This window comes from Ceratotherium simum, chromosome 7 (assembly GCF_057802395.1).
Source record: "Ceratotherium simum simum isolate JZ-2026a chromosome 7, ASM5780239v1, whole genome shotgun sequence".
Lineage (NCBI taxonomy): Eukaryota > Metazoa > Chordata > Mammalia > Perissodactyla > Rhinocerotidae > Ceratotherium > Ceratotherium simum.
This window is the reverse complement of record NC_141906.1, coordinates 62,918,339-62,935,213: the sequence shown is the minus strand read 5'-3', so window position 1 is coordinate 62,935,213 and position 16,875 is coordinate 62,918,339. Positions and strand designations below refer to the sequence as shown.

The 16,875-nt window shown below is 37.9% G+C and overlaps 1 protein-coding gene across 5 annotated transcripts in view; it reads left to right on the top strand.

The window, feature by feature from the left end:
* The window catches only part of ALG9 (ALG9 alpha-1,2-mannosyltransferase), an 89,836-nt gene that overhangs the window by 51,589 nt on the left and 21,372 nt on the right, over positions 1-16,875 (top strand). For 4 of the 5 annotated variants that reach the window (XM_087433688.1, XM_087433685.1, XM_004427343.3 and 1 more), the window contains one exon: positions 16,391-16,521. The exons of the other annotated variant lie outside the window; for it this stretch is intronic. In XM_087433688.1, the coding sequence (XP_087289814.1) occupies positions 16,391-16,521 (131 nt within the window). The remainder of the gene's footprint in view (positions 1-16,390; positions 16,522-16,875) is intronic. 5 annotated transcript variants of the gene reach the window in all.

The window sequence follows — 16,875 nt, the reverse complement described above, 5'->3', positions numbered from 1 at the left end:
AGAGTAGTGAAAGCCCTGACTCTCCACTAGACCTTCTTTGACACCACCTCAGCATGTAGGAAGAGGGGGTGTTTCATTACTGCCAGGTAGGGTAAAAGTCCAGACTCCCTGTGTGGTTTCCATTGATGCCGTGAGGTGGTAGGGGAGAGAGGAGGCTTGTTTCTGCTCAGCAAGGTTGAAAGTCCTGGCTCCCTAGTTGGTCTTTGCTGACATCATCCAGGCCAGGAGGAGAGGCCCTTTATTACAGTTGGGTGAAGATGGAAGTCTAGGCTCTCCACCGGACATTTACTGTCAGAGGTATGAGTGGATGTCAGTTTTGTGGAGGGTGGTTGGTTGGTGTATTAGTCAGGGTTCTTCAGAGAAACAGACCAATAGAATGTGTATGTATGCATGTATGTATATACGTATGTGTGTGTATAAGTCATGTGCTGCATAATGATGTTTTCGTCAACAGTGGACCACATATACTATGGTGGTCCTATAAGATTAGTACCAAATAGCCTAGGTGTGTAGTAGGCTATACCATTTAGGTTTGTGTAACTACTCTAGGGGAGGAAGAAATTTTCTTCTACTATTCTAAGTTCTTCTGGCTGATCTAAGAATTAAATTGACATGAGACAGATTAACAGGAGAAAAACAAACAAAAGTTTAGTAACATGTATACATGGGAGAAACCCAGGAAAACTGAGTAACTCGCCAAAATGGCTGAGGCCTTCACCTTAAATACCATCCTCAGCTAAAGACAAAAGAAGATATTGGGGGTGGGGAGAGTCGGACTTCAAAGGGAAGGAAGGCAATTCATGGGTAGGTGAAAAGGAGCAAACGTTTGGGAAACAAGAGTTTATTTAACCACACAGAAACAGAAGAACACAGTGGGGAGCCCAACGACAGGCTTCTCTAGGTTCCTCCCTGTCTACCAGGGTGATAGTTTGCTTCAGGTTTTTTAATCTGAATTCTTTTAGGCCGTTAAGGGGGAGGTAATAAGAAAAACTTTCTGAGTGTTTTGTTGCTTTAAAATAATCAGCCTAAAATAATCCTCATGTTAAAAAGACACATTTTGGGGCAGCAAATTTTTTTCCCCTTCAGTACACTCTGTGATGTTCACACGATGACGTAATCGCCTACTGATGCATTTCTCACAATATACTCCCCCTGTTAAGCGACACATGACTGTATATGTATGTTAGAGCGAGAGATTGATTTAATTTATTTTAAGATCAACTCACATAATTGGGGGGGCTGGTAAGTCTGAAATCTGTAGGATAGGTTGGCAGGCTGAAGACCCAGGGAAGATTAATGTTGCAGCTCAAATCTGGAGGCAGAGTTCTCTCTTCTCCAGGGAACCAGAGGCGGAATTCTCTCTTCCTCTGGGAACTTCACTTTTTCTCTCTTAAGGTCTTCAGCTGACGGGATGAGGCCTACCCACATTAGGAAGGATAATCTGCTTTACTTAAAGTCTACTGATTTAAATGTTAATCTCATCTAAAAAATAACTTCATTGCAACATCTAGTCTAGTGTTTGACCAAATATCTGGGTATTGTGGCCTAGCTAACTTGACACATGAAATTAATTATCACTGCCGGAGTAGAGTGGTTATTGTCTAAAAGTATTGTTCCTGGAGTCCTGAGATTCTGAGCTGGTCTACTTTCTTTTCTCTGCCTTTTGGAGTTGTCTTAGGTTTGTTTCATATATTATAATGTCCAAAGCTTTTATCTGGACTTAGCAAGAGGAATATAGAAAAGTGCCTGCCCTTGCTTTTTATTTGCTACCTTCTTTTAACATATCAGATTAAGTATTTCATTGATATTTGAGGCCATAGGTTTTTATTTCTAAGCCCGTTCTCTGTTTTCTTCTGAAAATTATTTAGTTCTTCCTTCAGTGTGGTTTTTTAAAATATCACATCTTTTTGACTATAGTGTCTGATTTTATGATTTTATCTGAGTGTTTTTTCCCTCCCCTTTCAAACTTTAGTTTAAAATTTTCTTCATTTAGTTGGAAGTGTTTCTAAGCACATTCACTCTGGTCTTAGTGAGATGCATTCTGACCCTTGCCAGGAATTCATTAGTGTATAAGCCATAATCCAGAAAAACAAGTCTTATGATTTGACCCCATTGTTTATATTCTTCTGTTCACTTCCTTTATCTTTCTCTTCCCAAGTCTCAACCTTTAACTTGAAAAGAAATTGAAAATATCATCTCTTTGCTTCAAAGACCTTCAGTATCCTACCTATGATTTCAGAGCCACTTGAGATACAGTCTGCCTTTCTTCTGTCATTTGTTTCTAATGTGAATTGGCAAAGCTTAGTGTTTGGCAGATTTGTGTCTTAGCTGGTTCCCTGTTTCTTTTAGCTATGTTAGGCCTATTTTCACATAGATGCCTCTGAACTCCCCATTCAGGGTCTTTTATAGAAACTCTAATTCAAAGCCTGGGAACTACAGCCTGCCTTTTCTACCTAGCCTGTCTCTCTGGCTCACTTACACCTGTTAGTCTTTACGAACATATTTTGCTATTCCTGTAATGCCACTCTTTTCTACTACCTTTCCTCCAACTAGTCTGCCAAACCACTTTTCAGGCTGCAGATCTTGTTTTCTATAGGAGGTCCTTGCAGATTGAGCAAAGGAAAGCTACTGGTATTTCTTTTTATTTTATAATTGCAACACAGTTTTCCAGTGGCCATTTACCCTGCCCAATCCCCAATAATTATGCACTACCCATTTGCCTTTAAAACATCTACTTAATCTGTTTAAAAATCCGTTTACTCTTAACACATATAATATAACCAACCCTCAATTATCTGTCTTAGTAGAAGAAATAGTACATAAATAACCCCTAGCTGAATATATTTTGCTATTAGCGCTTTGATATAAGAATATTTTAGGAATTCACAGAATTTCAAATAAACTAACAAAGTTACCCATTGAAACACAACTTAATCACCAGAAAATTGGTCACCTTCCCCAGTCAATTACCCATACCTAGCTTTCTCCAACATTTCAAGTAGGGAACAAGTCATATAATTTCATAGGTTGATGCAAATATTCACCTGGGTAGAGCTTCATCTATTGAATTTACACCCTTTTGGATGGGTGATGAAAATAACTGTGAAAGGTTTGAGTTTAAAAAGTCATTCCCTCTTCTTGGATCCACAAAATATATACCAGGAACTGATGATAGTGTCAAATGACTCATTAAGCAGAGAAAAATATAGTAGCAAAAGACTTTGTGAGCATGTTTTGCCAACTCTGGATAATTAAAAATTAATTTTCTGTTACTTTTTATTTATACTTTGTCATAATTGCTTTATTCTGTTGGCTGAGTGCTATTTACAGTTTATTCATCTGGTGTTGTCCGTCTCAGTAAGCTCCTAAAGGGCAAGTATCTATGCATATAGATGTCTTGTCTTCCTCTGGTCCTCTTTTAAATTATAATGACAATATAAAAACCTCAAAGAAAAAATTGAAATTTTGACCAAAATGGTATGTGGCTTTTTGTATACATGGCTCAACTTTACTCTAAAGTAGAAATTCTCTGAAAGTTGTGTGGTTTATTTTTCTTTTGTTTCCTAGTTTGGTACTCAATAGGCTTTTTTAAATGATGGTAATGATAGTGACCTGAGTCCTAAAAACTAATGAATTTCATTCTGTGTTATAGATGTATTCTTAAAATATTTTATATAAACTGATATTTTAAAAATTAAATTTACAAAATAAACTCTGAATTTGCTGTTGTAAAACGAAAAAAATTAAGCAGTCTCCCATGATTTCTCAGTTTTCTAAATATCCATTTTGTGTTAAGTAGTAGGTTTGTTTATATTGAGATTTGTTGTTGAGACCTAAGAGATATGTAGATTGGGCTTCATTGAGTGGCATTACCACCATCTTGGCTATTCATTTCCATGTACTGATTTAACAAGGATGGTAAATAGTTTCCATTCATTTGTCACTTTTGATCAGTTGGTAGTGGCTTACTGGAGCCCCAGGTTGAAAGCATGAGGAGATTGTATCTAGGCTCAGTGAAAGAGTGCCACAATTGATTAGTGATGTCTAACATGAGCAGTGGGAAGGGAAACAACTGTCTGAGCTTTCTGTATGTGTTATCACCCAACTTCAGGATAGTTCTGTGTGGTGATTCTAGGCTACCTAGGTAAGACATGTGACCCATTCCCAAATCATACTTTTTATATTGATAAAGCACTTGAAACTGAAGAAGCTCTGTAAAAATTTAACGTGTTTCTGGCATGCATACCCGCAAAATTTCCCTAACCATTTCCATATTTAACAGTGTCAGAATAACAATGATAATATCTTGGTTTTTAAATAGCTCCTTGACATCAGCAAATTCAGAGAACTGAATGATCTTATTTTGCCTTTGCTATTCCTGACAAATATGTATCTTCAACTATGTTTAGTGCTAGAAGTAAGACAGACTTTCTAATTGCTCCATTCTTGGCAATGTGAAAAGCAGATCCTGTGTATTTATTACCTCCAGTGCAGGGAGGTCTTTCAGTATGAAAATATATCTAATGATGAATAGCAGTAGTTTTGAGAAGAGTGTAGAATCAGCAGTCTGGAGTATATTTACACTTGTGATGAAATTGTTTTCTCTACAACAATCCTTTCTTAGAGTTGAGAGGGAGTTTAGTAGTTTGTAGTCCAAATGCTTTGGAGAGATGGTAAAACCTATGAGGCTAGGTTAAGTGACTCCCCTAAATCACAGAGCTAGAGCTCAAGTTAGAGGCAGAGTGTTTAGAGATCCCATTTCTTGACGCAAATGGTAACGTTTGATACCCTTAAATAAGAAGAGCGCTTCGTTGGGGGCAGGGGGTTCAGAGCGTTATTCTGCTTTTCTGTTGGTATCATTTCAGAGAGTTAGCTGTTTCAAACACTTGTTTGTTTTATGGTTGTTTGCTAATAGAATCCACATCCAAATATAGTAGGATAGATGTATAGTAGGATTTCTTTCTATATTGGTATTTTTTATTATAAAAAATTGTGGCCAAAATGGAGTCAAAAGGTATCTTCTCAGAGAAATTCTTTACCTGCAGAAAGTTCTACAAGCTTGTAGAACTGGACTTAATTGTCTCCAGTATCTTGTCTATGAATTGGGAGTAAGCAAGGAATATCCATGTGGAATTTTGGTTTACTCTTAAATGTGATTCTTCTGTTCATTTTCTGTGCTCTTTGGTTCTCTAATCCCCTTCCCAATGGCAGGAGCACACTCATAGATCTGAAGGGAGTTGTATATTCTGCTCACAGTAATGGGATCAATAATTGTGTAAATCGATTTCTCTAGTCAACTCCTGTACAATAATTTTTCATTCTATAAAATATCCAAGTAAGTAAAATCTTGTTATGATCAATTGTCTAGCCTTATTTAAAAATAGCAGTCAGTTTCTGGAGCTTGAACTCATTTTGCTGTTCAGAGATTTTTTTAGTAGATTTATTACCATGTGATTTGATCTTTATTGTATGATATTTTAGAGGAAATAGATTGTCCTCCCGAGGCTAGAAGCTAAGGGAAGAAATTCTTGGCATTCACAGATAGTTGTTCTTAGTTTTTAACACTTGGTATTTGAAGTTGTCCAGCATCCTGGTGCAGCTGGTCACCATTCTTTCCTTCAGCAAATACTTTTTGACTGTCTGCTGTGTGCCAGGTACTGTACCAGGCACCAGGGATACAGTGCTGATCAAGATGGACCCATTCCCTGCCTTAGCAGAGCTTAGAATGCTCAGCTTACTGTAAGAAGTCCTGGGCCTCACTACAGTTACTCACAGAGGGATATGAGGACACGTAATGAATCAAAATTTATTACATGTTTTGGAAAGAAAGAAGACATTCTGAAGACTGCTTAAAAGTTAAGTATTAAATTCATAGCATATGTCACCCATTGTTGCTGTTTGATAGCCTCAGTTATGACCAAATTTTACTTAGCTTTGGGCAAAGTGCCTAAACAGTTTTTTCAGCTTCAATCCTCCCACTTGCCTTGGAGGTTAAAGGACAATTGATTTTGATTGATGTTTCACATTATCCCCTTAAACTCTTAGAGGATTCTTTACTGCATTTGTTTACCAGATCATTTTCAGTGACATTTGAGAAATAAGATCTGTCTTGTGTATGGAGATGGTTTCTCTGTGATGTGCCGTGAACTTCATGTTGGCCCGTGCGAGAGAGCTCTATTTTTACAGCTACATGCGTCATTGTCATTTCCAGCTGATAGATGCCTGAATGCAAGTTCACATCCTTCCTGTCTTAGGACTTGTGGGAGTTGGCTCAGGCAGCTGGATAGACAGCAGGGAAGGTCACTGAGAAAAGGAGGTTGGACTATTAGTTCTTACCTTGTCCTCACACGGCATTCCTTTTTTTTTTTTTTGAGGAAGATCAGCCCTGAGCTAACATCCATGCTAATCCTCCTCTTTTTGCTGAGGAAGACCGGCTCTGAGCTAACATCTATTGCCAATCCTCCTCCTTCTTTTTCCCCAAAGCCCCAGTAGATAGTTGTATGTCATAGTTGCACATCCTTCTAGTTGCTGTATGTGGGACATGGCCTCAGCATGGCTGGAGAAGCGGTGCGTCGGTGCGCGCCCGGGATCCGAACCCGGGCCGCCAGCAGCGGAGCGCGAGCACTTAACCGCTAAGCCAGGGGGCCAGCCCACACATGGCGTTCTAAGCTGTGATAAATCTATTGTTTGGTACCACTGTTCAACCCACTCCTGTTGTTACCGTTTCTCAGTCTTCAACCTCCTCACAGCTTTTCTGTGGCTTTTGAAATCCACTCTCCCCAAGTTTCACAACTGTGTACTTCTTTGATTCTTCTCCTACAAGCTCTTTAGTGGTTCCTTCCATCCCTCGCTTCTTCCGTTTTCTTTTGCCCAATCCTGTAGGCAACCTCCCAAGCTTTAATCTGTGTCTTCTGCTCCTCTCTGTTCCTTTCTTCTCTCGCTTTTCCTACCCTTTTGCCTTTTCCTCCCTCCTCTTATTTTCACGCATTCTTGTGTACATTTGTTAAATAATGTTTTAGCACCTACTGTGTGCTTTTGTACTATGCTAAGTTTTTGGAATGCATGAGTGAATGAGACAGACGCAGCACCAGCTTCCATAGAATTTGCTAACTTCTCAATTCATAAATTATAATTGTGAACTGTTTTAATGGAGAAGTACTGGTTGCTATGAGAGCATGTAATTTGGGGACCTGTCCTAGTTTAAGTGGACAGTGAAGTCTTACCTAAGGAAACCATTTTTAGCTGAAATCTGAAAGATGAGTAGGAATTTATGAGATGGAAGCAGGGAGTGTTCCAGGCAGTAGGAACAAAGAACAACTCTGTCTTTCAGTGTTCCAGTCGATTGCTTGAATTCACCATGCTTCTTCCTCCCCAGTAGGTGTAAAACACAAGTTATCATCCTCTTTCAGTCTCACCCAAACTGATTCTTCACTGCAACTCTCTCTTTTCCCCAGTTCGCTGGATTAGATATCTTGGTGTCATTCATTTCCTTTGAAATAGACATGAGATTTATCCTTTCTTCTTCTTTATTCCCATTGCAATAGAACTTTAAGGCATCATCACTTCACAGCTAGATACTGTGTTAGTGACCGGAGTCCTTGCTTCCAGCCTTTTCCTCTAGCACTTCCTTGTCCTGCCCTCCCCAGCATAGCCATTGTGGCCCTCTCTTTCTGGGACCCATTTTTTAATCATATCACTCCTTGACTGAAAACCTAGAGTAGATTCCTGATGCACAAAGTCCAGATTCTCCTAGTTTGGGTCCTCCATTATCAGTCCTCGGACTCTCTCTCTCTAGTTTTGTTTCTCAACGCTCACCTCTTGCGACAAGCAGATATTCCTCCTGTTTCCCCTGTAAACCATGCTCATCTCCACCTTTTTTCCTCTGTTCTCTAACTTTTACCACCATTTCCAGGAAATCTTTTCAACTACTATAGCCCACAGTGGTTTTTTCCTCTCTGAACTCAGATTGTTCTTATAATACTTACTTTCTGTATTTCGTATGTGCTAATATCCTTTCCTGACCTAAATTATAAGTTTAATAACAGAGACATGTCTTACAGGAATTTTATGTACCCTAGCTTAGGAGGCACCAAATAGGTACTTAATAAAGGCGTTGATGGTGCCCAGAAGATTCATTTTGATATCATTTAGTGGATGCTGCTAATTCATTGCTAATTGAAGACTGCGAGTAGTTAATTCGTAACCCTTCTGTCCTACATGTTGGGCATAACTTGAATTGACAGTGAACATCAATATAGGTTGAAAACAAGAACAGTTCATTTTAATGGGCTCTAATGCTCCAGAGTTCTTTTCTGTCAGTTAAATTCTCACATTCACAGAGTTGGTCAAGGATTCCTTCTAATGTTACAGCTATTTGTGTAGTCATTTATAGTTCACAAGTTTTGTTTAAATGAGTCATCTCATTTAATCCTCATCGCAACTCTTTGATGTAGATGGTATTATCCTTATTTTACAAAAGAATAAATTGAGGTATAAAAAACTTAAGTGAGTATGAGTCACCAAGCTAGTTTGTGGTAGAGCCCAGACCTGAATCTAGGTCTCTGACTTAGAACTCCTCTTCTAATTTTTTAAATAAAAAATTTTTTCCCAAATTTATTGAGATATAATTGACAAATAACATTGAATATATTTAAGGTATACAATGTAATGATTTGATATATGTATATATTGTGAAATTATTACCACAATAAGGTTAGGTAACACATCTGTTACCTCACATAGTTACCTTTTTTTTTGCGGTGAGAACATTTAAGATCTACTTTCTGAGATTTCAAGTATACAACACTATATTGCTAACTTTAGTCACCATGCTGTCCATTAGATCTCTAGAACTTAGTCGTCTTATAACTGAAATTTGTACCTTTTGACCAACATCTCTCCATTTCCCCCAGCCCCTGGTAACCACCATCCTGCTCTCTTTCTGAGTTGGACTTCTTTAGATTCCACATATAAGTAAGATCATACACTATTTGTCTTTCTCTATCTGACTTATTTCACTTAGCATAATGCCCTCAGGGTTCATCCATGTTGTTGCAAATAGCAGGGTTTTCTTCTTTTTTATGGCTGAATAGTATTCCAGTGTGTGTGTGTGTGTGTGTGTGTGTGTGTGTGTGTGTATGGTGTATACATATCACATTTCATCCATTGACGGACACTTAGGTTGTTTCCACGTCTTGACTATTGTGAATAACGTTGCAGTGAACATGGGGGTGCAGATATCTCTTCAAGATAGTGATTTCATTTCCTTCAGATGTATACCTAAAAGTGGGCTTGCTGGATCATATCATAGTTCTATTTTTAATTTTTTGAGGAATTATTCTGTTTTTCATAATGCTATACCAATTTACATTCCCACCAACAGCGTACAAGGGTTCTCTTTTTTCCACATCCTTGCCAACACTTGTTATCTCTTGTCTTTTTGATAATAGTCGTTCTAACAGGTGTGAGGTGTTATCTCATTGTAGTTTTGATTTGCATTTCCCTAACCATTGACATTGAGCACCTTTTCATGTACCTATTGACCATTTGTATGTCTTGTTGGAAAAGTGTCTATTCAGATCCTTTGCCCATTTTTAAATCAGATTATTTGTTTTTTTGCAATTGTGTTATATGAGTTCCTTGTATATTTTGGGTATTGATCCCGTATCACATATATGATTTGCAAATATTTTTTCTCATTTCATAGGTTGCCTTTTTATTTTGTTGATTGTTAGGGTTCCTTTTCTAATTTAGCTTATTTCTTCTCTAATCGAGAACCTGCCCTTGATCATACCTAACCATTTTCACTCGAGGCCTTTGTCCTTGTGTGTTTTAGTTATTCAGTAACTACTTCCCAGAAAAAAAGAATATTCAGCGGCTGCTTCCCAGAAAGGATGAAAAGAGGTTACATTTTTTTAATGGATTAATATTTCAATTAATATGATTTTGCCTTAGTATCTTTCTAAAACTTTACTTTAAATGGAATTTGCACATGGATGATGTGATGAATGGAGCCTAAAGCTAACTGGTGTAGTTGGGTATTAATTAGTTACTACCCACATCTCTGGTAGGCCATGTACCCAACACTAAATCTAGATAATCAGACCTGTAGTATGCCTGGCCAGAAAAGGCCAGGCTGAGGTCAAGTATTGAAATGTCGTACTGAGAGCTCCCTCGCTGAAGGAGGTCTAGGCATGAGACCGTGAGAGTCTCTGCCCCTTGCTGGTTCTATTTGATTACAGAGGCATGGCACTTGCGAATCTTTTAAAAACTTGTTTCATGTTTTTAAAATCCTTGGGAGCTACAGAGTGGGTGTTCAGACCGAAAAGGCTGCTTCCTGAAGTGTTTATGCAAAGGATCATTTTTAGAGAGTTATGTGGAATGGAATTGGTTCTGACGTCAATTCTCAGTGTGCTTTCTCTCCCCTGGAGGAATAGCCCATATGTAGAGACAGATGTGAGACTGAAGTCTTTTTTACATATAAATAATGCTGGGAGAGAATGAGAACATTACTTTGAGTTAGAGGTTGGGGAAAAACAGAGTTTACTGTAAGCCAGAGATGACCAAGTTGTTCTTATATGCGCTTTTTAAAACTTTCAGTTGTGTATAACTCATAAGTCTAAATGTGCATGAAACGTAAGCGTAAATTAATAATATAATAATAATAATAGAGCAAGTACCTGTGTAACCATCACGCAGGTCAAATACAAACATTGCCAGCACCCAGAAGCTCCCCCAGCAATTCCTTTTGATCATCACCTACTCCTCCTGTCAGAGGGAGTCCCCTCACTTTTATGGTAATAATTTCTTTGCTTTTCTCTTTAAATTTACCACTTTAATATGCATTCCTAAGTAATATAAGTTAGTTTTGCCTGTTTTTGAACTTCATATACATGGTATCATACTGCATTTTGTCTGTCTTGATCCTATGTTGTTTGTAATAATCACACACGTTGTTGCATGAAGCTGTAGTTTGTTCTCTTTTATCACTGTATAGTATTTCATTGTATAACTGTACCACAACTTATTATTTTACTGTTGATGGATGTTTGTTCGTTTCCAATCTGAGCCAACTACAAATAATGCCACTTTGAACATTCTTGAACTTGTCTTTTGGTGCGTGTATTTGTCTTGGATATATATTAGCTTGAACCGTGTGAAATTACCATTTTTGTGGATCAGTCAAATATTAATGCTTTCTTATGGTTCAATCTAATACCTAGGAGTAGAATTCTTGGATTGTAGGAAATGCATATGTTTTTTATTTATTTATTTATTTTTTTAAGGTTTTTTTTTTTTTTATTTTCCCCCCAAAGCCCCAGTAGATAGTTGTATGTCATAGCTGCGCATCCTTCTAGTTGCTGTATGTGGGACGCAGCCTCAGCATGGCCGGAGAAGCGGTGCGTCGGTGTGCGCCCGGGATCCGAACCCAGGCCACCAGCAGCGGAGCGCACACATTTAACCGCTAAGCCACGGGGCCGGCCCCATATGTTTATTTTTAGTAGATTCTGCCAAATAGTTTTCTAACAATCTCGTACCAACTTAAACTCCTACCAGCAATGTGTAAGAGTTGCTCTACATTCTGGCCAACACTTGGTATTATAGTTTTTCTTTGTGGTTTTAAAGATTTTATTTATTTATTCTTTCCGCCCAAAGCCCCAGTAGATAGTTGTATGTCATAGCTGCACATCCTTCTAGTTGCTGTATGTGGGACGCAGCCTCAGCATGGCCGGAGAAGCGGTGTGCGCCTGGGATCCCAACCCAGGCTGCCAGCAGCGGAGCACGCGCACTTAACCGCTAAGCCACAGGGCCGGCCCCTCTTTGTGGTTTTAATTTGCATTTCCTTGGTTGCTGATGAGGTTGAGCACTTTTTCATTTGTTTTTGGTCATTTAGATTTCTCTTTATGAAGTACCTATTCAAGTCTTTGCCCATTTTTCTATCAGATGGTTTTTGTCTTATCAGCAGGTGTTCTTTGTATATTCTAGATATGAATCCTTTATTGTTAAATGTGCACATATATCTTCTCCCATTGTCTGGCTCATCTCTTCGCTCTTTTAATGGTGTCTTGATGAATAGATATTCCTAATTTTAACGTAGTCAAATTTATCCATCATTTCTTTTATAGTTAATGCTTTTTGTGTCTTGTCTAAAAAAATGTTTACCATAAAATTGTGAAGATATTCTTCCATATTATCTTCTAAGAGCTTTATTGTTTTACTTTTTACATTTAGTTCTGTAATGCATCTGAAGTTGATTTTTGTGTATGGAGTGAGATTGAGGTCCAATTTCACTTTTCCCCCAGAGGATATCCAGTTGTCCCAGCACTAGTTAGTGAAGAGACCATCTTCTCCCCACTACTCTGAGGTGTCACTTTTGTCATAAATCAGGGTCCATATGTGCCTGCATCTGTTCTAGGTTCTGTTCTGTTCACTGGTCTGTTGCTCTATTCCTGCACTGATACCTCATTGTCTTACTTTAACTTTATAGGAAATAAGCCCCCCACCTTCCTTGTTCTTCTTTTCTAAGACTGCCTTTGCTTCTGCATTTCCGTGTATACTTTAGAATCAGCTTGTCAAGTTTTACAAAAAAGTCTGTTGGGATTTTTATTGAGATTGCGTTTAATCTATCAGTTCATTTATTTAGAATTTACATCTTTGTAATAGTGAGTCTTTAATCTAGGAATAAGGTTTATCTCTCCATTTAATAAGGTATACTTTATTGTCTAACAAAAAATTTTGAGATAAAATTCATCATTTCAACGATTTTTAATTATTGTGATAAAATTTACCATTTTAACCATTTTTAGATAGACAATTCAGTGGCATTAAGTACATTCACACTGTTGTACAACCATCATCACTGTCTATCTCCAGAACTTTTTCATCATCCCAAGCTGAAACTCAGTACTTATTAAACAAACATTTTGTTTATCCATTCATCCATTGATGGACATTTGGGTTGTTTCCACCTTTTGTCTGTTGTGAATAATGCTGCTATGAATATTGAGATACAAAAATCTGTTTTGAGTCCTTGCTTTCAATTCTTTGGGGTATATACCTAGAAATGAAGTTCCCGGATCTTATGGTAATCAGTAATTTCAAAGTGTACTATTCAGTGGTTTTTAGTACATTCATAATGTTGTGCAACCAACACCACTATCTAATTTCAAAACATTTTCATCACTCCTCCAAAAAACCCCATACCCATTAAGCAGTCACTCCCCCAATTCTGATCAACCACTAATCTGCTTTCTGTCTCAATGGATTTGCCTATTCTGGACATTTCATATAAATGGAATCACACAGTGTATGGTCTTTTGTTTCTAGCTTCTTTCACTTAACATAATATTTTTAAGCTCATCTGTGTTGTAGTTTGTATCCTTTTTAAGACTAATAATATTCCATTGCCTGCATCTACTACATTTTAATTATATGAATATAGCACATTATAAATTCATCAGTTGGTAGGCATTTGTCAATAAAATTCTATAATTTTTTATAGATGAGTTTCCCGTATTTTGTCAGATTTATTTCAAGGCACACATTTTCAAATCCTTGTAAATAATATTTTTATAATATAATTTGAAAATACATAATTAAAAATATATATTATGTATTGTTTACTGCTGTTTTATAGGAATGTATGACATTGATTTTACATCCTATAAGTCTAAAGTGTGATAAACTCTCTTAATTCCAAAAATTTATAAGTTGATTCTTTTGAATTTTATATATACCAATCATATCATTGTGATAAATGTTTTGTTTCTTTCTATTTCGTCTGCCATTTGTTTCTTTCTCTTATCTTACCCTGCTGACTAGAACCTCTAGTACAGTGTTGAATAGAATGGTGATAACAAGCAGCCCTGACGTATTCCTGATCCCAAAGGAAAAGCTTTCAACTCTTCACCATTAAATATGAGATTTGCTATAGATCTATTCATGTTTCAAATGGTCTTTATTTTAGCTGAAACCTGGCATTCTAGGAGGACGGTTTTTTGGGTTTAATTTTTAAGAAACATTTAGATGAGCCCCGGAGAGCATTTTGCCTGTTTCGGTCAGTTTTGGCAGTCTTAATGTATGACTTTTGAAGTCATGCTGACCTGGGTCAAAATATAGCTCTGCTATATACTCACGTGATTTTGGTTAGGATTATAAATCCATTTTGGGCAAGGACCATGTCTTATTTATTTGATTCTGTATCATTAGCTCTAACTTAATGCCTAGTACATCATGGGGGTATAATATTTATATCTTGAAAAAAATGAAGTTATTTAATTTGTCTGAGTCTTGACTTTCTCATTTATAAAATAGAGATTAATAATCCCTTATAGGCCTCGATATGATAATTTTTAAAATAATTATGTAACACAGTTGACATGTAAAAAACAGTGAAAAATAATAGTTCCCTTCCGTTGAGGTTTACTTTTCTTTAGCTGACTACATTAGTGATTAAGAGGGTTCAGGGACCCAATTTCCAATGGCAGGGTGTTCCCCACAGTAACAACAATTCTCAGACACCAGCTAGGTGTCCTACAATTCAACTCAATTCTGACACTGTTTACCCAGAGATAGCATCATATTCCACGGGTTGAGGGCTCAATCCTACAAGACTGCACCTCCTAGCCCCCTACTTCAGATGGCAGTCGCAAGCCCAAGTTCTTACCTAGGCTTCTGACTCACTGGCTATAGATTGGAGGTTCCCATGATCCCCTCCTTGGGCTTCAGATAGCAATTGCAAGTCTAAGTTGTTAGCTGTACTTCTGACCAACTGCCTATAAATCAGAGGTTCCCATGAGCCCCTTGTTAGGTTCGATTAATTTGCTAGAGCAGCTCACAGAACTCAGAGAAACATTTTACTTACTAGATTACTCATTTATTATAAAAGAGTTTAACTCAGGAACAGTCAGATGGAAGAGATGTATAGGGCAAGGTATGGGGAAAGTGTTTGGATCTTCCATGCCCTCTCCCAGCGGCACCACTCTCCCTGAATCTCCAGGTGTTCACCAACCCGGAAGCTCTCTGAATCTCGTCCTTTTGGGTTTTTATGGAGGTTTCATTACCCAGGCATAATTGATTAAATCATTGGCCATTGGTGATTGAATTCAATCTCCAGCCCCTCCCCACTCCCCCAGAGTTCTAGCCCTCTAATCACATGGTTCTCTTGGCAACCAGCCCCCAACCTTAGGTCCTTTCCAAAAGTCACCTCATTAACATAAACGAAGTTGTGATTGAAAGGGGCTTATTATGAATAACAAGACACCCCTTTTACCTTTATGGCTTTGAAGGAATTTCAGGAACTGAGGACAAGAGACCAAAGATTATCACAAAAGATGCTCCCATTGCTCCTATGCTTAGTAGGTTACAAGGGTTTTGGGAGCTGTGAGCCAGGAACTGTGGACCAAGACCAAAATATATATTTATTATAGATCACAATATCATAGTGATATTTTCCATCTTTGGCTTTTTATTTAACTTCATAGAAACTTGTGTATTTTCTTTATTTTTTTTAAAGAGGCTTAAAATTTTTCCCCGTGGCTGTTAAATATTCTCATAGCTTTGAGATGAGAAGAAGAATATAATTATCGTCTGAAATGGACTATTTAACCACAGAAGTATCCTGAAGACTTTGTGGCATATTCCATTGAATTAATCAATTTTGTGAGAAGCACAGTACAAACATGGTTTTAAATGAAATGTATTAATATTCCCTTTTGAGCATCTGTGATGCTCTGGTATATCCAGAGCAACTAGATGACTATAGTTTTGCTGATAGTTACTATATATTTTTCATAATCTCTTCCTCTTTTGCAGTTCTGATATCTCAGTTTTTCTGCTCTTTCGCTGCAGGGACAGTTTCCATGTCCCTCTCAGTTCTGTTGAGTTTTTGAAGGAGACACTACGCATATTTCTGGACCATTTGCGAGGTGTAGGGTAACCTCACGTGGCTCTGTCAGCCGAGATAGGGCTTCCTCTCGCATTAGCATTTGTGTTTAGTCATGCCCTTTCAATCTCTGGATAAGAGGCGATACCTTGGAAGGGAGCAATAGTGAGCAGAAGAAGATAGTTTTTTGAGTGGGTTGTGGACTTGTGCTAGCTTCAGAAGTGTCTGTGAGGCTAGAGGGACTTAATACCCAAACTAGAATCAAAACTCCCAAAGCTTACATATATATTTGGCTGGGAGAGTGCATGCCCTCCCCCATCTCCCCAGGAGCCTACCCAACACCCAACACTCTTATCTGAGTGGAGAGAGCACAAGTAACATTGTCCAAGGACTTGGATGTTTGTGCTTCTAAAACCCTATGGGAATTCTTAGGATTGCAGTTGATGTTCCTTACCCTGAAAGAACTTTTGCAATTACTAATGAAGAGTTGGCCTTTCTCCATTGCAGATTGACATCAGTAAATGCCATTATTTAGTGGATTTGGATACCATGAGAGAAACACCCCGGGAGCCGAAATATTCATCCAATAGAGAAGAATGGATCAGCTTAGCCTACAGACCGTTCCTTGATGCTTCTAGGTATGTGGCTTTAATTCTAGGAGATGTACTAGGACTAGTAAGGGCGAAAATTAGAATCTAGGATTGGATAACTTCCAGTCCTGGGCTGATTTTAGTAGCTATCCTTTTTTATTCTTATTTGGGTCCAAACACATCTTCTATTCTTGTCCAGTTTCCTGTGAAATCTAAAAGAGTGCTCCTCTTTTTTCTAGGCACCAGAATGCAAAATATTTGTTGATCTTAAACAAATAGCCAGTTATTTCTCCAGGAAAAATGGATTTATTCAGGATCAGTAAAGAATTGCAATTAGGTGTCTGCAGCCGTGGTGAGCCATATGCAAGTGCTGAGCAGCAGGTGGAGGAGAAATGCTTTATA